Below are 23,150 nucleotides of genomic sequence, written 5' to 3'. Positions count from 1 at the left end.
AATTTCCTCGCTTCTGTCATTCGCAGAAGGCCCTCGTACGGCTAATTATGTCGATCCATTTTTTCCTTCTCTCTCTCTCTCTCTCTCTCTCTCTCTCTCTCTTTTTTTTGTCACATCAGTTTTAAAATATCAGTTACCAAGATGGAATACGAATACGAAGATTACAAAAACTGCTTTAAATTGCATCTCACGATGCGCATATCGAACGATAGATCGAAAAATAGAGGTAAAAATGAATATCATGTCGCGTGTACATTTTTTTCTTATATCTCATGACAACGGTTACACGAAATGTGACTGTACATAACTTTATATACAGCTGTAAAAACGGTCTGTTGTATTCAGAATTTATTTCACGATTAACGAACACAATTTGTTGTTATTAAATTTTGATATCTTGGCATAAAGATTTGAATCAAATTCGCTCGCTTACGCTTCGCTCGTTGTGTTATGCAATTATAAGCTCGAAAATTCTTCAAATTTTTCGAATTTTCAGCATAAAATAATTTAATCTTTTTAAATTACTGGGAGCTTTCTAAATATTTTATATTTTAAATTTTCACTGAAAAATTTCGTTCTTGTTTAAAGGCGTCGTTGCATCGTTTTTTTATTACATTTTATCCGACAACGTTTAGTTTAGTTGTAAAGAATGTTGTGCCCATTAAGCAGAATTGTTAAAGTGGACGATAATAGACGAGATATTAATTACTCACAACGGTGGTTATATTTTAAGATAATAAAAAGCGAAAATAATATTCGTCGTTAATGTTGTTAACATTAATCGCGTCTTTCTACGCATGCAACTTGTTGCTTGCCGGAGCAAGAATGCCATCTTTTTTTCCAGATTAATTAATTAAAGTAAATACATTAATGAGTTAAATAAGTATGTGGAGTAATTCGCTAGATTTCGCACCTCGTAACGAAAAGTACGGCGGCGAAATGATTTATTTCGCGAGAGAATGTACGAATATACTTTACACGAGTCGTCGGTTTACTGTTATTGGCTTTCGTCGCTGCAAGTTTTATTGCGGCTTCATGAAAAATACATTTGGCTCTGTTGCAACCAACGTACGTAAAATGTACTGACATCGGCAGACGGTTTTAGTCGAGAGGACACTCAAGCGGAAAAGAAAGCGGAAGAACGACACTCGGTCGTTTGCGTTTCTTTTCTTTCTTTTTTTTTTTTTTTAACCACATCATTCTTACACTCCTTGGAATTAAGACTACTAAATATTAAGCACCAATTCCTTCTGTGAAGAATGCAATAAGGAAAATTGAATATGTTAAGCTAAGAATTTATGAGACATTTCTAAATAGATTTTTACATTTGACATTATTTTATTGTTGTTATTAATTTATGCTACACAATCTTATTTAAGTTACATGTTTTTTTTTGTTTTTTTTTTTTTTCTACGGACATATCTCATTATTCTGACAATAAGCTCTTTGAGAATAACTGAATTCAGTTACGCTCTGGTTATTTACGTTTATCCCGACTCGCAAAACCTGTTTTAATGCACGCATAAAAAAAAAAAAACTACGTACCTTTTCAAAATCATAGGGATACAACTGCGGGAAGCACAATGGAGCTGCAACTGTAGTGTCGCGAGGGAGAGCAACAAGTCTTCCCATTAATAAGTAGCTATACCGTCTCGCCGCAGACGTACAGTTGGACGTACAGAAGTTGGTCGTGTCGCTCGACACGTTAGAATTAGCGGTCAACAGCAGAACAGGACGAAGGATGAACGTGCCGAGAGAGCGGTAGTTGAAATCAGAGTGGACACACCGGACGCAAGAACGTGGCGAAAATTACGAGAACTCGGTACTATGCGGCAAATGGATGGTGGAAAAATGAGTTTTTCTTGAAAGTGAGGTGAAATTCGCGAAGAAACTCAATCCGCTTAAGGCGGATATAATATAATACATATAAAACCGAATTTTTTTTTTTTTTTTTTTTTTTTTTTTTTTCCATAAAAATTCGATGAATTCGTACGACATGGGTATAATTTTATTACATCATTTTATTTCACGCTTAGAAATTAAACTTACAAATTACGGATATTTTTTTCTTGTAAAAATGTCTTTGTGTGTTTTAATTAAAAAGTATAGTTTTTTTTTCGAAAAAGTCTTTTTTTCTGCCAAGTCTTTATGCGTATATGTAGGATGTTATTTTTCTCCCAAAATGGCACCAAAAATACGTGTATAAATTTCAAAAATGTTGAATTGGCGCTTTGTGTGTAGATATTTGAGTGAGATGGAACGATAATAGAGACCGTGTCCGAGTTATTAAGCTGACGAAATATTACGGCCGCGAAAATGTTCCTTTCTTTCACTAATTAATGGGCTATCTCGCGGGAAACGAGGATTGGGCGGTGCCGGGCTTTAAATGCACTTTTTCAGTGACTATTTTCAGACGCATTCAGAGTAATTAAATTCTCGTTTCCAGGCACGATCGAAGCGAGCGACCTTTTTGTTGCGATGAAAAAAAAAAAGAAAAATTATAACAAAAAAATACCTTAAAGAGTATTTAGTTTACCGAGATTATTGTGTTTGACGCTACGGAATAATTTGAATTAGTAAAACAAAAAAATGATAGAAGTCCGAAGATTAATTTGACGACATTCAAATTCTAAAGATGTGAGGTGTGTACGCACACTTGAAATTACGCGAGAAAATTTCAGATTCAAGGAATATTTTCGCTCACTACATTCGAGCTGTCGCTCAAAGCCTTTGATAAAGATAGCGGTAATCGAGCTGGTTGATACGACTACTTGTATTAAATATGCTAAAGTAATAGCCTTGATCGTTCCGGTGATCCCGTTGCGTTTTATCCCCTTTTACTGATGACGGCAATTTTCTGAGTGATTTTGTCATAAAACATTGATGCGTTACGCTCGAAAAAAAAAAAAAAAATAAGACCATTTCATTAAATTAATGCATTGTTTTTTTTTCTTTTGACAAGACGAGGACGTTACTTTTTTTTTTTCGTTGTCGGTTTCTTTCCGACAGAAGCGGTCGGGGAGACTCGAAATTTACGTGAAGCCCCGAAATTAATGGTGGATCAAATAATTAAGGGTAACGTGTGTGTATGTTTAAGCAACAATATTGGCGTCCCTTAAATCTTCATTCAGACAGGCTTCTTGTGCTAATATATATTAGAATATTACCCGAAGCAATTTCCAGGCTGCGCGATAATTAATGTACGCGTGATTACACATTATCCTTTCGGCGTATCCAGCGCGTGTTTTGCAGCGGGATAATTTGAGAACGGCGTCCCCTCTCTCCCCTCCCCCACTTCTCCCCCTTCCTCCCTCTTTCCATTACTCGCGCCGCGGATATACGCGATGCACGCTCCTTCCGAAGATAGCCCCGATAGAGATGATCGGTTAGGCGATAAATCAAAGACGGCTTTTCATTTTCTCACGGCTATCCATCACCGGCGAGGATGAGAACGTCGACGGGGAGAATCCATCGCGGCGAGCGGGGAGGAAAAGAAAGGGAGAATGAACTCTGGAGCAGTTAAGGGAATCCAAAATTTGTCAAGCGCACCCTGCAAACGATACCCCACGATAAATCTGTCCAGCCGCCCTCCGGCATTTTTGCTCTTTGCTGTTTCTCCGGTGGCCGTGCGTGTCCTTGGACAGACGCGGGGCAACGTACGAGAGACGAACGGAGGAAGGAGAAAAGGAGAAAGACAAGGAGAAAGAGAGAGAGAGAGAGAGAAGAAGAAGGAGAGAGGGTGACAGAAGGGGAAATGTAGGTGGATAGGGGAACGCAAGATGGATGAAAGCTCTTTTTTCAGTGTCTGCCCATTAATCATTCGGCTGGTCCAGTCGACCCGAAAAGAGCCGAAGTTTCCCCCACTATCGTGGCGAGCGTATAGGGGTTACTAACCCCTTTTCCTCGAAATTTATGCCTGCTTTTCGTAACGACGACAAAAAGACGTACGCATTAGCCGCGTGGAATTTCTAGGCATTTAAACGACGCCGCGGTTTTTGCAGTTAGTTTACAGAGCTTACTTCGACCCTGTTTGTATTTCTCCGTATCGGTAATGCCACGTGTATTTAGGGGAGCCTAAGCTTAAAGTATCTCCCGAGAGGAGGTTGTACGTGTGTAACAAGTTAATGAAAATTGCAACGCTCCTTTTTTAAAATTATGTTTATAAAAAGCAACTTCGCATTACAAAATAATTTTGTATTATTCAAGTTATTATAATTTTTGCGAAAGCGGAAACAGCGCCGTGGAATAAATCGAAGAACTACTACTGCATCATCTGCAGTAGTAGAAAATGATATCAGTCAGACATCCTCTGGAGACAGAGAAAAAATACTGTCAAAGCAAAGATTGAATAGCGCGAATAAATGTACATATACATAATACACGATAAACGTGTACACAATTAACAACTGCCTTATTATTTCTAATATTTCATAGCGAGCGAGAAAAATATAGATTTTGCAAGTATGATTTCGTGTCAATCCAATATCACAAATTGTGAGTCGGGCGCCTACGACATTTAATCATTGAACGCATGCATTTTCATTTTCTCACGGGACGATATGGGACTGAATGCTAAAAGTTTATTGAAAGGTACCGGCGAACATATTGTAATGGAATGTATTTATTTATGAGACTCGTCAACTTTATCGTGGGGGTTTGAACGACGCTTTAAAAGAGACCCCCCCCCGGGAGGGGGGGAAGAAAAAAAGCGAAGGGAAAAGGACCGGGGCGCGGTTATGCGCGTTGGCAAAGGTGAGCCGGGGAATACGCGCTATTTCGATATCCGGGAGAGAAGAAAGGTCCCCCGGACGTCTTCTAATGTAATTGAATCGGGAAGGAGCACTCGAGCGGTTGTACTCTTACGCTTACAAAAGTGTTAGCGCATGGCGGTTTGGACGGCGAGGGTAGCGAGGATCTACGGTGCGAAATGCGCGAGTCTCATCTTCTTCGGCCTCATTTCATTGCATGAAGTTCCGCGCGAGAGAGTTGTGTGCCCGTAAGGGTTGCGCTCGAGAAAAACATGACGCTGATAACGTCGGCGAAATAGGCCGCAACTCGCGATGCACGATTTAAGGGAAATGACTTTTGCATTCGCCCGCCGCGAAATGGCCGCATATCTTCGAGGAAATATCAGCCTATCCTCTCGATGTATTTCGCGAGAAAGCACAAGGTTTCTGCACAGATAATACAGATAATATTGCATACATTCTTTGTATATTAATATGTTGTATTAATATAATAATAATAATAATAATAATAATATTTCTTTAGATTTTCAAAAAAATATAAAATAAATTTAAAGATATTCTTTGTTCAATTTTAATTGAAAGGCTAGTATAATAGTATTTTAAAAATATATTCATATTCATCGTCATTAATTATGTTAACTATAGCAATTTGTATCGCACATGCCTGTAATTAATTTTTAAAATAACTAATTAACTATATTTAATAATAATTTAAAATTATTGCATTACGGGGACGCATGAGACTTTTTCTGATTTGTATTCACAGGAAAATGCAATAATTTTAATTTAGCTTTAATATTCAGATTGTAATATATTTCGACGATAATGGAGACTTTGATTGATAATTCGATTAATTATTTATATGCCGCGTAGGTTCCATCGGGATCGGTGTATTCCAATATTGAACGCCAAGGCACGGAGTCTCCTATTGGCAACATCTGCGAAGACTAAAAGTTACCAGAAGAACCGGATGTTGCGCTCGTGAGAATCGCACGAATTAGAAGAGCGGATTCTATTTCCGTGCAATCGATTGCTACAACCCATAGCACGTGCAATTTCAATATTACGTCGAGCAGACTTGTTACAATTTCTTGGAATTTCAAGAAATTGCAGTTGCACGTGCAAGGATTTTGCGCACTCTAACTTTACCAAATCTCGCACATATATACGTTACACATTAACGTATATGTGTGTGTGTGTGTGTGTGTGTGTGTGTGTGTGTGTGTGTGTGTGTGTGTGTGTGTGTGTGTGTGTGTGTGTGTGTGTGTGTGTAAAAATATATATCTAAAAAAATCGCGAAGCTTGCAGTAGATACTTTTGATGATACTCGTGTCTATTGCAAGCTTCGCGATTTTTTTTGTGTAAAAATAAACGTGACACGACAAACTTGAATCATTGAATTCCCATGTTATTCGCGGCAGTAAGATTCTTTTCCGTAAGCGTCTCTCTTTGCGCTGTAACGTAATGTAAAATATGACTGATCCTTGTAATCCGCCGATATATATCTTGATTGAGCCCATAATCATTTACACGGCGTATGCCAACCTGTTCGTTCATTGATATTACACTTAATCTACTTGATTTTCTAGAGTTTACTTACCAAAATAAATGATGGGAGCGAGGAATTGTTTGTGAATAATATATTATTTTTCTGTGAAGAGAGAGATTTATAAATATTAGCTTGAAATTATTGACAATTCTTTGGTTTATATATTTCTAACAAATTGTACAAAATTCTCAATTTGTACATATTTGTTGTATAACATTATCATATATGTGCATTTTTTAATTTTCCTTTGTAATAATTTTTTAATGTTATAATTTAATATTTCGGTTAGTGACATAACTTAATATTTTGAATGAGAAAAGTGTTTATCTAACAACTGTAAACAAACAAATTTCTCAACCTCATGAATCGTACGGGTTTTATTGTGCAGATCTTCTTAATGAGGAGGAGCCCATTTTTCCCAATAGAATATCACAGAATTTAATAGAAATCAGAGAAGAAATATTTAATCTCCTTTTCATCAGAGTCACAATTTTAATCCATAGTATTACTCTCATTACTCCTGTATTATTTTTATGTTTTTATGGAGCAATTCTGCAGATATAATATAATATGAAAAGTCATATTATCCGGTAAATGATTACGTAAATAAATTATATATTGTCAATTTCTCGAAATTCAGATGTCGTATATATACATTATAAGCCGATCTCTTTGCCGTTCCGTAAATAAAAACAAATTCCGGGACTTATCTCGTCGGTTGGGAGACTTCTGGAAAAATTCATCGTCTTTGGTTGGGAAGAGGTGCGAGCCGCGTGGGCGATCGGGTACGTCGTCCTTTGGACTACCACGGCTTATTGTTCTCGTCGATTCAGTGGAGCAAATAAGCCGTTATCGCAACAACCCTTTACAGAATCGTGCGCACAATAATCGATATTAGGGAGCATCGCGAGCGGTACGGTAGCTAACTGTTATTAAACTCGTGACCTATCCAAGGGTATAACAATGAAGATCCTATCACGAGATAATGACTGGATGGCGCAGAATTGCGACGTGTCTTCCCCTAAAGTGGCGGGTCCTTGACCTTTTCGGTTGGGCTGTGGCACCCCGGCCGTGTGGACATAGGAGGAATACATACATTTCTCTTTGTGAGACATGCGCGCTCTTCTTCTTTTTCTTGATACGGTGATAAGTAATAAAAATCGCACACGCACACGGGATCGTCGATCATCCCCGCGCACCCTTTAAAAACCATCCATCCCGACGTCTCATATCTCTAAAGGGGACATTTCGCACGCTACTAGGAATTTATATCCGATTAAGAATTACTAACATAAAATGTTTCATAATTAGAACGAAAATATAAAGACAATTTTTAACCAATTTTAAGTCTATAACAAGTGCTTATATTTTTATTTTTTTTTTTTTTTTTGAAATATGAAAGAAAGATTAACAAATGCTTTTATATTAAGTGTATTTTGCATAAAATACTAAGCGTAGTGTAATAAAAGTGATTGCATTGATAAAATGCGCAACTCGAAATAATAATGAAGTAATATTTAACGTTTATCTCCTTCTCCTTCTCAGGGGATGGTTTAGGCAATCAATCTGACCGGCTCGTCCGGGCTGATCCAACTTGTCTTCTGTTTGATATCAGAACTAGAACCGAAAAACTCGATTAGATGTGACCACTCGGATTAGATGCGAATGCGCACCCTTTTTGGAGTGTCAGATTTGTACATTCATCGATCATTACCGGCATTAATGTCGCGAATATCAGGTTTAAATGTATTCAGTAGATTCTCCCCCTCGTGAAAAGAGTCGCCGCGATTCTAATCGTTACCTTGATTTACGAAGGGATTTCCTTCGACCTTTTCTCTCACGGGTTAAATGTGCGAATTTTCTCCTCCTCTTCCCCCTTTCTCTCTCCTCGCCTCTCAAACTTGCTCGCATCGCGGATAGGAATTTCGGAAGCAATTTATCATAAATTCAATAAAACGCAGACCGTCAGAAGGAGAAAAAGAAGAGAGAGAAGAAAAGAATTTGAGAAGACTTGATTTGACTTGACTCATCATTGCTTATGAAATTGCATAGAGCTCGTTTCCAATTGAATGAACGATGAGCTATGGACAGAACGATGAACTTGCTTGCGAAATTTCTCCTTCGCTTTCTCTTTTTTCCTCTATCTTTCTCTTGCAACAATGATATGCTTTATTCATACGTACCTATGAATTTTTACAATAGCTTGCTTTCATCAAATTAAAAAATCTCTAGTGTCATGTTAGATTTAATTTAATTCAAATCAACATAATTTAAGTAAAAAAATCTTATTAATTATTTTTATTAATTTATTAATTATTAATTATTTATTATTAATTATTTTTTTTTTGCTTAATTCTTTAAATTTTTGATTATAAATATTTTCCTTATAATGTACTTTAATATTAATCATAAAAATCATACATATTAAAAATTCGATCGAAACTTTGAAATATTTAACATAATAGAGAATATTACATATTTCATGTGACAAAATGACTTGCTTTTTTATTTTTGATTTTTTATGATTTTTCTTTATTTTTGAAAAATATATGTGTAAAAAAAAAACGAATTTCTGCAAAATACAACATATACACGTGAAAAAAAAACTGTCCTTCAAGATAGCGCTATGTGAGTGGAAAATATCGATGATAACGATGATCAGTTTAATTTCGAAAACCGGTGCGAGAAAAATATATTTTTCTTCGATCGTGCTTCTAGTTTTACGAATAAACATGCGTATTTAAATTCACCGAAATTGCCCTCAGGTTGTAATCTTTGATGGAAACATCGCTTCTGTTTGCAGTGTAAATTGTTCTACCATACGTATGGTCAACTAATCCTAGATTCACGTGCGAGGTGTTTAATACGAAGAATGTGTTCAATGTAAACATGAGAATCAGACATTTGCTGAATACCTCGCAATAACATATCATCTGCAATTTCACACATGAGAGTACCTCCTCGCGATTTGTTAATTTTAACATTTGATTTTATAAATTTGCTTTTTTAAATAACGCTTGATCGGAGGTAACTAGCGAGTTAATGAATAAGAAAGAGGATCAATCGGATCAGTATTTAATTAAATTTGTAAAAGTCAGTCTGAAACTCTTATATCCTAGATCCACTTTAAATACAAATTCATTCAAAGCAATTCTAATCGTTCATCCAGTCATCTTCCCATTGTTCGATATAAAAAAATCTTGATACTTGCGAATAACTTTCATTTCATTTTTCTTAAATATTTTCTTTTCATATATATATATATATATATATATATTTATATTTAAATATATATATATATTTAAATATATATATATATATATATATATATATACTTAAAAATATATATACAGTTTATTATTTATTTTATAGCTTTTCATATTCTGGTCATGGCTCTTAAATCTCCGTCTTATTCATCTGATTTCGATGTTTTTTTTTTTTTTTTTTTTTTTTTCGACTGTAGTGAAAATCTGATAGTGAAACTATCTTAAGTGAAAAACAATATCGACGAATATTGGCAAAATAAAGTTCATCCGGCATTGTTCTTCGAATGTACTATCAGAAACCAATTTTCCGGCGAAACCTGCTTCGTCACTCATCAGAATTTCATCTTTCCTTTTTTTTTTTGTTTAGTCGGCTCTGAAAGCGTGGGGTGCTAAGCCGAGGAATGGAGGGAACGTGGCAGTGGGAGCAGCGAAAGCACTGCCATATCATTCTGCTCAACTCTTCGTCGTATTTAAAGGAGAACCCGGAACAGGTTGCAGGTGAGCTCCTTTAAATCAGCATTTTTTTTTTTTTTGCTCGGTCCGCGATTCTCATCAGGGAGATAGCTTCGTCTCGCTACGTCGATCGAAGAAAAAGAGGAAATCTTAAAAAAACGAGTCATCTCTCTCTCGCTTAGTCGCCAGAAACGATTATACCATTTCCGTCGTGCGTCTGAATTTCAAGCCAGCCAGGAAAGCTAGAAAGGACTCACTTCTTGAAGGAGCCTCCGTTTCAAAGGAGGAGGGAAAAAGTGTTCAGTGAAATCGATTTCAATCCTCGCGGTTTCGTTCTTAAGTGACCCACATTTTTAAAAATAACGCGAAATATCGCCGCGGAGCGGATTCGTAAAATTTCGCCCGTATCATTGGCTCTCTTTCGGCTGCCATAAAATCGATTCGATGCTCCAATTACCCGCGCGCACATCTCTCGGCCTCACATTCTTATTTTATCGGAAATTTATTGTCGAACTGACTTATTAATAAATCGCCGTCGGAGTGACAACGGTTTTTACACGTATCCCGTATGCCGTATTTAGCACATCGAACATCGGAGATAAGTAGACCCGACAATTTCAGATGAACGAAAACGACTGCACGATCGCTGCGGCAAGGAAGCGGATATCCTGAAGACAAGGGGTCGCGTGCCAAGTCTGTAGCGTTCGGTAAGGAAGAGGAAGGACCCCCTCCCCCCACCCCCACCCCGTCGAGTAATATCATCCCTTGGAAGGAGAGGAGAGAAGGAGGAAGGGGGTCGTCATGGGCCCGGCAACCCAAATCGTATCCTATTGAGCGATGCAAGTGATTAGGGCCGGGGCCCTGCTAGTGAGCATGTGGCTCACTAGAGAATGAAGAAGCAAAACGTCCGGACTTTATCATTAATCGTCTTCACGCTTACCTATCTCCTCGTCGGTGCTGCAATCTTCGACGTGCTCGAGTCCGAGACGGAGAAATCACGCAAAGAAGCGTTAGATGGTAAGTAATCGTTGCCGTTTTATGCTCCATTGAAATCGCTTCGCGATATCACAATGCGTGTCACTTTTAACATGGACATTCGCGGCAAATGACCTGGATTATAGATAATAATAATAATAATAATAATAATAATAATGTTGCAGAGTTAAATTTATCGAGTTCCAATCGCGTTATTTGTTATATAAAAAAAAAAAAATAATAAATAAAGAATAACACGGTAACACGGTTAATTTAAAACTGTACTGTGGAAAAAGATTCCTATCGAAAAAGGTATTTTGTATGAAAATACGCGCGGCTTTATGTTGGTTGTTTTAACTTTCTTTCACTCTCTGTTTTTTCACTCGTATACGTGTATACGCGATATGTAACAGTTTTCTTCGTTTCTCTTTTAATCTGTCCTCGGCAGAACTTTGCTGAATGAATAAAGTCCTAGGAAGACAAGAAAAGTCCAAGAGAGACGTCTGAAAACTTGGAAAAATCATCGGGTGGATCGAGGCGTCTCTCTCTCTCTCTCTCTCTCTCTCTTACCAGAGTTTCTAGACTAGATTTATGTCATCTCAAGTCTCCCCGCGTCTTTTTATTGTTATTCGCGTAAATTACTTACTCATATACTCAACACGATCGCTCTGTTGTGTGCGAGTGAGAGGCATTAGGGTGTAATCGTGTATGCGGCGACAGCGCTATTTGTGCGAGACGGTGTACGTTATGCAGAGTGACACCCTCCCCCCTGGTGGAAGAATGTCATTGCACTTTCGACGAAGGGGAACGATCTTCTTACAACGTGGCGACTATTGTCTCGCAGAGACTGGCTCGTGAAAACGGCTTTGATAAATACCGTCTCCCGCGAGCCTTATAAATCCCGGTGTGACAGTAGCTGCGTAGTGAAGTAGCGATGCCTTTTTTTTTTTTTTTTTTTTTTTTTTTTTTTTTTTTTTTTTTTTTTTTCAAAGACGAGCTTCAGCTTTTGTTCGTTGAGAAGAACAGTTCTGCGCGTACCCGACATATAATTTTCATTAGAAGAAGATATCGTCGTCTCGATGTACGAGATATCCGTCTCGACAGACGTGAAAGCACATTCTGAAAAGTTCAGAGGTCATTAGTCGTTTTATTTAACTCTGTTATATATTCGCATGTCTCTCTCTCTCTCTCTCTCTCTCTCTCTCTCTCTCTCTCTCTCATCAATATCGACATATAAATATAACAATAATAAATAATTGTTGGCTGTTACTCTTATTGTTCTCGATGCCTCTAATCTGAGGAGACGTCGGTCTAATCAGCACACCTGTTCTGTTTCGCAGCCATTGAGAAGATGGTCATACGAAAATATAACATAAGCGAGGACGACTTCAAGATCATGGAAACAGTGGTGCTGAAGACGGAACCTCACAAAGCTGGCCAACAGTGGAAGTTCGCCGGCGCGTTTTATTACGCCACAACGGTCCTCACCACGATAGGTATTATACGTCGCAAAATTATCGTTGCCCTGAATACCGTCGGATGTTCAAACAGAGTTTATTACAGTACAACTACCGTCGCGTTATTATCCATTTGCATCGAGAATAACTACCGGCTAACTCGTTTGGCGGGTACCCAAATGCGAAATAGTTTGAAAAGAGCAAATTGATTACGAATTCGGGTCCCTTCCGATTTCTGTAAATGTCTTCCGTAAACAATCCTTTTCCTTTTTTGAAAATAAAAGAAACAAAAAATTTTCGAAAAATTCAAAAATTATATACCTCATTCTGAGTATCCATTTACATCGAGAATAACTATAGAGAATAACTCGATTCGTGGCGAGTACCCAAATACGGCAGTTCGAAAAGATCAAACTAATTGGCAACTCTCGCGAGTCTCTTCCGATTTTTGTAAGTGTCGAACAAGTGTCCCTTTTCGCAAATAAAAAAAAAAAAAAAAAAAAAAAAAACAAATTTTTGAAAAATTCAGAATTTTTTTTGGCGCGTGAATTGTTCTGGACGCATATCGGTTTTTCTGTTTATTGTAAGAGATAATCTCCAATTCTACGAGCTTTTGGATAAACGGGCGTGATTTTGAAACCGAAAGTGATTGTTGAAGCAACGCACGAATGGATCGTTAGAGATGTACTCGCCAATCGAGGAGCGTTTTAATCGATTCAGTTTTGTTTTCATCGTGACGGAAAATACGCGTGTTCGCATTATTATACGCAATATCTCGCGGTTTTGCGCGAAATGATGTAACCAAACGATCGCGACAATTGTCATTTCTCGTCGATTGTGCACGAAGGTTGGAGAAGTGTTAAAGTCGTCCTCTATTTATATTTCAGGTTATGGACACTCGACGCCGAACACTATCTACGGCAAACTGTTCACAATGTGCTACGCGATCATCGGTATTCCATTAGGACTTGTAATGTTCCAGAGTATAGGAGAACGCTTAAATAAATTCTCGTCTGTTGTGATACGAAGCGTAAAACAACTTCTAAACTGTAAGGACGTCCAGGTAATAACAAGCTTAACCGATCCACAGGCGATTACGTCTTATCCATGAGGCGAATATACGAGCCGCACGATGAAAATCATGATGGAAATTATTTCCGCACAATCCGGATATTATAAAACTTAATTAATGAACTTAAATATGCCGAAATATATTCCGAATTGCATTTCTGCTCAAAATAGCAAGCCGGAAACTGTAATAATCCAAAGCCAAGCAATCGAATTGCAGGAATTCGTATCGTTTAATCAATTTTAAGCAGACTCGAACGAAATAAATATAAATTTGATCACATTGGATTGTAACACACAAGTTTTATATATATTATAAGAATATTTAGGAACTATTTTTAATATAAAAATAGTATATCATAAAATAATAACTGAACTCATAATTAATGTGATATTACGAATTAAACAACTTAAACTATCACAAAATTAATCTATGAAGGATTTATATATATTTCCTCCATTTCAAATTGTATAATAAAATTAGATTTCCCCAAAAGTGAGTAGACTCTTCTCTCGAGAATAAAATTAGTCGAATCGTCCTTGTTCTTTATAAGTTCTTAGCCATTTGTTATGATACGATATACGTAGCAATTTTGGCCTATAAGTTAACACACGACGTTTTGCAGGCCTCGGAGATAAACCTCATCTGCGTGGTAACGACGTTGTCGTGTCTGACTATCGCCGGCGGCGCCGCCGCATTCTCCAGGTACGAAGGGTGGTCCTACTTCGACTCCATTTACTATTGCTTCATCACCTTGACGACAATCGGTTTCGGCGACATGGTTGCGCTGCAGAAGGACAACGCGCTCAATAAGAAACCCGAGTACGTGATGTTCGCCCTAATATTTATTCTCTTCGGCTTGGCGATCGTGGCGGCCTCGCTTAATCTGCTGGTTTTGAGATTCGTGACGATGAACACGGAGGATGAAAGACGAGACGAAGCCGAAGCATTACAGGTACGAGTCACCTTTATTCATATTATCTCTAAGATATATCTTGCTTGTTATTTTATCAAATGTTTGGTATCAAGTAAAACCATTTAATTCGCCTTTTCGTGGAATTTTTATAATACTTTTGTACTATATAAGCACCGAATAAATATCCACGGATTAAAATAGCGTTATTACCGATGTAGGTTTATTATTTAATACACAGAATTTAGAAAAATATAAAGTTTACAACATAGAATATTTTCATCATCATATAAAAATAGCGCGCGGTACACAGCGAAGATTTTTCAAATCTGTGTGTGTGTGTGTGTGTATGTAGCGAACATATTAAATGATCTTTCCATTACCATTGCATCGTCGTGAGAATACTAATGAGGCATCCTCGCGTCCCTTTCTTAGGCGGCCCAGGGCGCGGTGCGTCTCGAAGGCGACGTAATAACGGCGAACGGCTCGATACTCTCCGGCCAGCTCGGCAATCACGGGAACGTGTTGTCGTTGGACGACGAGGCGTCGGTGTGCAGCTGCCGCTGCAGCGGCTTTCAGAGGAAGCGGCGGAGACCGCGTTTCACGGTGCGCCGCTCGCCCGGCAAGATCTCGCACTTGCTGCCAATGCAACAGCTGTCGATGTCGAGCGTGAGGGGTGGCGAGCCGCGACCGCCGCAGCTCGCCCCACTGCTGCCGCTGCCGCCGCTATATCAGCACCGCGCCAGCATCTGACGTTGCTCGGCCGCGAGGAGCGTGATCCTCCTTGAGCAGCAACAACAACATCACTACCACGAACAGCCACGGCGGGAGTCCGTCTGAGGAGCGTGTGCCTCTGCCCGGCAGCCGCCGACTTCAACGAATTTCAATCGTCGTCGAGACGCTATCGTCACCGCCACGAGTTCTCCTCTTCCACTCGCTCCGTTTTTCTCTTTTTCTTCCTCTCCTTTTCTCTTTCTCTCCTTCTCTCTCGCTCCTTTCTCTCTCTCTCTCCCCTTTTCGCGTTTCGCTCTCGTCGAGCGAGAGTAAAATTTCGTACAGATAGCCGAGAGATCAGGATCGGTTGAAAATTCGCTGGTATCTGGGATTCGCCGGAACTGTTCAATCCGGATTGTGACACCGGGGTAACGTGACGGCGCCGGATGCTTCTCCTCAACGAAAACGTATTGTCATGCGCGACGTGTACAACTCTTCCATTTGCGATACTCCGCTTTCGTCCGAGTCCAATTCAACACGGTTCGCGTAACCGTGAATATTAGAATACTCGATGTGCGGATGAATGAATTTCTTGATGCGTCTGCGCCTACCATCGAGTGAAGAAGAATGAGAATTCGACGAGCGAAAAAACGAAACGTGGATCTGGCGCGGTCTGAAGAAGTAAAGACGAGATGTTTCCCATTCTGGCGCTCTTGATAAATGGCTGTGTCGTTCGCCGGCATCATTAAGTGCGACGTGCGATGAGATTCTATACGTGTGATAAGTTCGTAGTGACGTAAGTTATTTTTAGTCCGTAGCTAAGTTACCTTTTGACTCTTCGTGGCCGAAATTATTATTATATTTTCCTGAAGAAGAATATATTACATGTGTAAGGATATATTCGCTGGAATAACGTACCTATCATAAAAAATTAGTACAGACTTTTTACATTCCTCTCCTTTTACATTCTCGATTTTCTTCGTCAATTCGAGATTGATCTTTTCGTAAATAAAAATTCAATCGCATTCCGAAGCGAAGCTTTATCGTGAATTCCAAATATATACATGTTCACAGCTCGTATTTTAGAAATCAGCTTGAAACGCCAAGCAATATAATTCTTGCGCTCGCTTCCTGATATTCTCATACTTAGTCGCCTCCTTAGAATATATAATAAGACGAGAAATGTGGAATCACGTCGCAGGTGCGATTAGGCGGTGAACCGACCTTGAAAAAAGAGATGCATGTACAAAAGACTCCGCGAAGGTGATTATGTGTCTTGCAGCCGAAAGGTAGTATGAGGAAAGTATGAGGAAGCACGAAAAGAAACGTGCGTGTGGAAAGGACAAAAGGGAGCGAATGTGCGAGGGGCACGAATGAGCGAAATCGCGAGCGAGTGCGTGTGAGCGTGCGTGGGAACGCGTCTGTGGGCGAAAATGTAAGAACGCGTAAAAAAAAAAAAGAAAAAGATAAAGAAATGAGGATGCTAGGTATATATCTTACGTTCACATTCTTGTGGGAGAGAGAGAAAATTAATTAAAGAAATATAAATACACACCAAAGGAAGAAATATACACAAATCGACATGACTTTTTCATTAAGAAGACATTTTACAATTTGTATATAATATAAAGTATGACAAAGAAAGAAAAACTACAACTACTTTAGGTATACGATACAGGAGGCGTTCCGGTCTTACGGAGAGATATATATAATATGTATAATACATACTTGTAAGATACATCACAATTATTATTATCAAGCGAGTTCGCGAGTACGTGATATAAATATATATATGTATATTATATCCTCAAAAAAATTTCGATTTTCCATCTATTATTATATAAGTGCAGATCGAAGATTGATCGAGGTGGCCACGGCCACATAGATTTGTAGAGTTCAGTAGGTGCCGTAGGTTTCCTGAAACACACGAACGGGCGCACGACGCGATTGCGGAGAGATAAGTATGCGCGCGGAGAGGAGAAAAAAAACAAAAACGGAAGAAAAAAACTGAGACGCGAATTCACTCCCCCCTCCGATTGTTTACAGTCTACCTACGAAAAGTCAATCCATCGAAACACGAGACGAAGTATTCCCGGTAGATGCGTTATCATACTATAGGATGAACACGAGCGGAACAATTCTCTTGCCTTTTATCGAGAAGTAGGATCTACTCGGATATTTTTAAGACGTATACTGGATTGCATGTGTGCGAGTAGCATACATAGACGACATTTCTTTATCCAATCGACATGGTCTACACAGGAAAACGCCGACCGGTACGGCGGTTCTCTCGTGGGAGTGTCTTGTTATTCAAATCATACGTGTTCATGGCTTTCCATTATGGTACACACAATCAGGATTTTCCAAAAATCAAGTACTTTTGGATTCTCAAGTCGCAGACTATTAACGTTCAATCATCGTGACGTCAAGCGTAATTTATATTGTAATATTTATATTGTACGCGTATGATCATCTCAGACTTATGAGAGGCTGCGGCGCATGATCTTGTATGAATATCCGTAGCTTCATTCGATTTCTATAAATAATGTACGTATGCGCGTATTAAATGCTTATTTTTTGAAACTTAAAGTCACTTTCTTTTCTTGAGAGCAAGCGTGATTATGACGAAACAGCCGTACTTGTCGACCGTTTATCAGTTTACGCCATTTCACTTATGAAATACCTTACTCTACGAGAAGAAAAAAAAAAAAAGAGGATGACAAGAACTGCTAGAACTTACATTCCCGTTCATTACCATTAATTACGGCGAATTAAATCTGTAATATATTATTAGGTAGTAACAAAAAAAGTAACACGATCGCGATTAAAACGTGAAAGATTTTTATGAGATAAGGAGGGTAACAGAGAGGAAGACAAACTTAACGAAGATAAATTAAGTGAACGCATAATTAGCCATGCATCTTGTATTAATCGATAATCGATGTAACTTTTATTTCATTCGCATCGTACTTGACGCATCATTTCAACTCGTTTGAGCTAAATAACAGTAACGATCACAAGCCTCTTCGGAACAACACGTAGGTATTTTACTTCGGAACGATCGACGTTATCCATTTGTTCTTAAACTCCGTAGTTCATTATATCGAATTTTGCTAGAGTCTTCACGTAATGTAATAAAATTTTGAATAATCGAATATACAATTTTTTTAATTCTCAGGTGAACGGTTATAGCGTCTTAAGATAATACAAGAATTATATATACACTTTCATATAATATTTTATATTTATTGTAACATTCGATAAAAAGAAGTAATTGAGCTTATAATATCGAGGCTATAGAGAATTAGCTGGGAAAAGTGAGCAGTTTCTCGTTTGCTTTCGATCTCGAATTATTAAGTAGGCGAAAATAAAACTGTCATCGCCAGGATGGCAGGACATAATCTAATTTAAGGATAAAAAAAAAAACCGCATGATTTCATTTGTAATATTCCATAATCACGTGATTGATCTAGATATCTATCTCTTGATAATTCATGAAATTACTGTTCTCGAGATGTGCTTGAAAGTTTAATGTATAAATGAATGAAATATGATTTCGCCGCTAAAAATATTTCCTATATGATGGCTAAACGTCCATCTAAACGTTTCGCGAGAACGGCAAACGTTAAATGGAATGTGTTCACACCGATTTAGCTAAAATGCAGAATGAAATGATGTATTGTTTAACGTGAATGCAAACGTTCAAAAAGAGACTAGAGAGATCCAAATAATGTCACTGTAATTATACCGCAGTGCCATAATTTCCTGACGTACGTTTAAATTGCCATTACTTGTATTATTTTGATAAAAAAAAAAAAAAAAAAAGAAAGAAGAAGTATAAAAATGATAATAAAATATATTTAAACATTACCTGATTTTGTTTTAAGTCGAAAAATTTCTTTACGATATATCTCTCTTAAACGCCGACGAACAATTAATACTAATATAGAGTAACATGGCGAATAGTTCACGAATTTGTAGGATAGTGCATCTACATGCATCTTCCCTATTTTTGTGAAGAGATTAGTTTTGATTGATGCATCGTACTAAGTATAAGGATGAAGCCAGAGTATAATTTCACGTATTATTATGATATAAATGGCCATAAAAAAACTGAATATGAAGTTTCTATCGATAATAATTGTAAATTGTAAAAGCGTGGCGCTGTTTGTCGCGAAAGAATTTTTATTAATTGTATACATATATATATATATATATATATATATTATATATATATATATATATATATATATACATATAATATTGTAATATATAATATATAAAGCATTTCTTCTAAGTCTTGGGACGCTTTGCTTCGCATCTAATTTGACAATCTTCGGCACACCATTAAATTTTATCCGATATTTAATGTAATTATTCGCCAGGCTTATCCACTTTTACGATTTCCATCTGTAGCATAATCCTTAGAAAAGTACAATTACCACTAACGTCCCGAACGACAAATGGCACGTTAAAGGTTAAAATTAAGAAAAAAGAGAAAAAAGAATCGAATGGTGGCGGGGAACGTTGTCGAAGTAGATCGAAACATACGTGACACTTCTTACGTACGAGGCAACTGTACGATATAGAGTGAGACATACGCTTCGTTTGAAAATTGCTATAAGATTACGTTCACTTCCAAGCCTTTTCCACACTTGATGTTTTGCCGTTTTCAAGCCTACCTAAAGCCAAGAGCCCCATCGGTCGGCGTATCAGAGCGCGAGATGTACCTAGATATGCTAAAACTATCAACGATTTTACGACCAACGCTAGCTTAGTTAATCCCAACGAGTCGACGATATAAGATCATTTCTTTTTTTTTTTTTTTTCAGGCTATAGTCTGATTAATTAGAACGTGATAAGACGCGATGTGTCTGAGAACTTCTTGCATATTGCGCATCCTTTGCATGACCAATGTTTCGAATTTCAAGGATGCGGCGGCATCACGCGCGATCCCTGCCGCACGTGTAATCGTAACAGGATCGACCGCACGTGGAACAAGCGCGTTCAGGACACTCTCTCGTTTCTCGTAAACAAATGCAAGAACGTTCGGTTTGGACATGACGCTTACTCGACCGGTTCTATTAGGTAGACTACGGTCCCTTAGCTTAGAAATTGGTTTGAACAAATTTTTTTTCGAAACGATACATCAGCGGCCTTCCAAATTCTAGGATGCCCGAAGTTAAAAGAACGCAAAGTCGTGCAAAGCCGATAGGCTAAATACAAAAAAAAAAAAAAAAAAAAAAAAAAAAAAAAAAAAGAATACAAAGAAATTGTCGAAGCGCTATATCTAGTCATTTCATTCACGAGTCGAAGTGTACTCGATATAATAACTTGTCACCCTCGCGTCGTGATAAAATGTACGTAATTTTATTGGCGGTGTATTCGCGAGAGGTTTTCGAGGTCAACGCCATCCGGACGCCATCTTTGACGCGTTCTTTTAATTCGGGCCTCCCGGAAAATTCAGAGAGGAACAACGGTACAGGCAAAGTGCCAGACGCAAGTCCACCATGTGCTCTGCGCACACACGTGTGCACGCGTGTACACACGCGGATTTAAGGGATGATGTGAACCTCGTGCGTTTTTAACTTTGTATTAGGTAGGTGAGTCGGGCACGAGGGAGAGTCTGCTATTATGATGTTACACAAATATAAACAATAATACTTGTAATAGCTGTAAATTTACATTACGAAGTAACCGGAGAGGATACGGAATTTAAAACGAGAAAAAAAAAAGGGGGATTAAAAAATTCACGCAATTTTGCTATTATTGTTATAGGGTAAAGTGTAAGTACATAGTTATGAATTTGACAAATTAATTAATCGATTAATCAATCAAATTACGAGCATCGAAGTAATGCAATTTCGTCGTGGTCTTAATCGTTTTACTGATCGCGCGGTTTTTCAAATCGCGGGAAAGAAAGAAAGAAAGAAAAAAAAAAAGAATAAGAAGATTGTAAAAAGTAAGTACGCAGATGTGTATCCGGATTATTGTATCTTCAAAATTTGTGACAATTTACACTTCTCTTATTCCACTTACGGCGATTTTATTGGCTGCATCTTCCGATAACAATGGAACTTAAAAAACAATTTCATCGTGCCAAAGATTGCGTCTAATGAATTTTGTTTGATGGACTTGTCCAACAAATAGGTTGGTTCGATCGATCGGCTATCTCTTCCAAAAAACAGAATACTTTTTTAGGATAAGACGTACGTTTCGTCGGCAGAGAGGAAAGTGTCGACTAATCTCTTTTATGTCGACTTCTCTCTCACAGAAAAAAAAAAAAAAAAAACAGCTGACTTTCAATGTGTCTTCGATACATATGAAAATTATTGTTCGCGATATTAATAGCAATATTGTAAGATGCAGAACAAGGTTTGCGCAATGTTCCTCGATTAACGAACGGCTAACGATTTCGATGGAAAAATGAAACCGTAAGAAGGATGACTTATACACACACACACATATCTCTTGTTTTCATGTATTATACATAGCGTACCCTTCAAGGGCCTTCGGAAAGCCACTTACAATCGATTAACAATTGACATTGAAAAGTTTCAAGGAGAAATACAAACCAAAGTGGGCGAAAATGATTCGAGATAAGACGCGTGGGAGTGATCGGAATCGGTTCTCAAATCCCCTGCCTGCACACACCGCCATGTGTAACGACATTTAAGTGGATCGTAATTTGTAAATTATTATGGACTTCCTATTATATGCTGGTATATAATGATACATGTGCTCTGCCACAATAAAGCAGTTTTTTTTATCTACTCTGCCGCAGTATTTTCTTCTCCCAAATTCAATTCGTAAACGACAGCAATCGTTTTTCCACATTAATTCCACAGTGTAAATTACGTCGTAAATCGAAACAGAAATTTACATTTTAAAAAACTGTATAAAAAAATCTTTAAGAATTTTTATCTGCTCATAGAAACATACAACAATAATTTATATATGTATATGCACGTTATTCTTAGGAATAAAATATTAAAATTTATATACTAAATATTTACTATCTCTAAAAATTTATTAATTTATTTACATTGTTTACTTTAATATTTAAAAAATCATTATATACAAACACAAATATGTATATGACTTTTTGAACATCGGTTAAATGAAATGTAATTAATTATATTAAGAATCAAAGCCAACATAAATGATAAAAACATTTTTTTCATGAAGAACAAATTCGTTTTGCTTTCAAGTATCATCGAAGTAAAGCACAGCCAATGCAGCGTACAGGGAAGGACACGAGAGGTCATTGATATCTTTTATGACGTCAGAATAAAGCCGGTTTCATATCGCACAATCGAGCGACTTTTACGTTCCAATCAGACGCCGGATAATTTATTGATGATTAAACTTTTTTATATGACAATTAATTCTAGTTTTATTTATCAATTTTTTTACGTCGAAGGAAAATTCGATTTTAATACGGCTTCATTTTGTGTGAAAGCACCTTAAACCGTAACGACACAAAGAGACGTGACACTGCGTCCCTTCTTCTTCCCTTGTGATCCCTTTTACTTTTATTTCATGCAGTATCGTATCGTAAATTTCAATTCGGAAGACTTTAAAATATTTTAGACGAAGGCTTCCTTTTTACTGAAAAATGTTAAAGGAAAAACATATTTTTTATGTAAATTTGCAATTCTCCTTATTTAATTATATTCCTCGATTTTTTTCGAGCGCGAATAAATTGATTATATTTGTCGCATTTAAAAGACGCGACGTTTGATCCAAATTTATTTCGGCTCCTTATTTGCGATTCTTCATAATTTAACGTCAATTAATTAAGTAGCAATTGTTCTCGTAAAACATTGCACGAGCAAATTCAATTTATGCATAATTCGTGCGTCACGCAACGGAGACAAAGAGCAGAGTACGAATCAATGAATATACGTCAACATTTTCTCTGCTATTCTCTTCGTTGTTTGCTGATAGACGGTTGTACGATTTGATCATGCGTCGTTGAACATCTGACTAAAGTGGGAGTAATT

At 37.6% G+C, this 23,150-nt stretch overlaps 1 protein-coding gene and 1 long non-coding RNA gene across 2 annotated transcripts; one reads left to right on the top strand and one right to left on the bottom strand.

Moving 5' to 3' along the window:
• Positions 1–1,414: 1,414 nt before the first annotated feature.
• LOC148934698 (uncharacterized) lies at positions 1,415–14,932 on the bottom strand. Its single transcript, XR_016141112.1, has 2 exons — positions 14,814–14,932; positions 1,415–7,914 (listed from the first exon to the last, which is right to left on the bottom strand). It is a non-coding gene; the product is annotated as an uncharacterized LOC148934698 (long non-coding RNA).
• Positions 10,892–21,917, top strand: Task6 (TWIK-related acid-sensitive K[+] channel 6). Its single transcript, XM_089083942.1, has 5 exons — positions 10,892–11,033; positions 12,332–12,487; positions 13,336–13,511; positions 14,143–14,472; positions 14,866–21,917. Exons 1-5 carry the CDS (start codon positions 10,907–10,909, stop codon positions 15,181–15,183), a joined length of 1,107 nt encoding a protein of 368 aa, XP_088940068.1. The 5' UTR covers positions 10,892–10,906; the 3' UTR covers positions 15,184–21,917.
• Positions 21,918–23,150: the final 1,233 nt, after the last annotated feature.

This window comes from Pogonomyrmex barbatus, unplaced genomic scaffold (genome assembly GCF_055798465.1).
Source record: "Pogonomyrmex barbatus isolate J1 unplaced genomic scaffold, ASM5579846v1 scaffold8, whole genome shotgun sequence".
NCBI classification, from domain to species: Eukaryota; Metazoa; Arthropoda; class Insecta; order Hymenoptera; family Formicidae; genus Pogonomyrmex; species Pogonomyrmex barbatus.
The sequence above is the reverse complement of the archived record's forward strand: the minus strand, read 5'-3'. Positions and strand labels throughout refer to the sequence as shown.

Excerpts from the sequence above, each read along its gene's own strand:
- Task6 (XM_089083942.1), top strand. The coding sequence starts at position 10,907 with ATGAAGAAGCAAAACGTCCGGACTTTATCATTAATCGTCTTCACGCTT. Across the intron at positions 12,488-13,335 it reads AACGGTCCTCACCACGATAG|GTTATGGACACTCGACGCCG; the intron begins GTATTATACGTC and ends TTTATATTTCAG. Across the intron at positions 13,512-14,142 it reads TAAACTGTAAGGACGTCCAG|GCCTCGGAGATAAACCTCAT; the intron begins GTAATAACAAGC and ends GACGTTTTGCAG.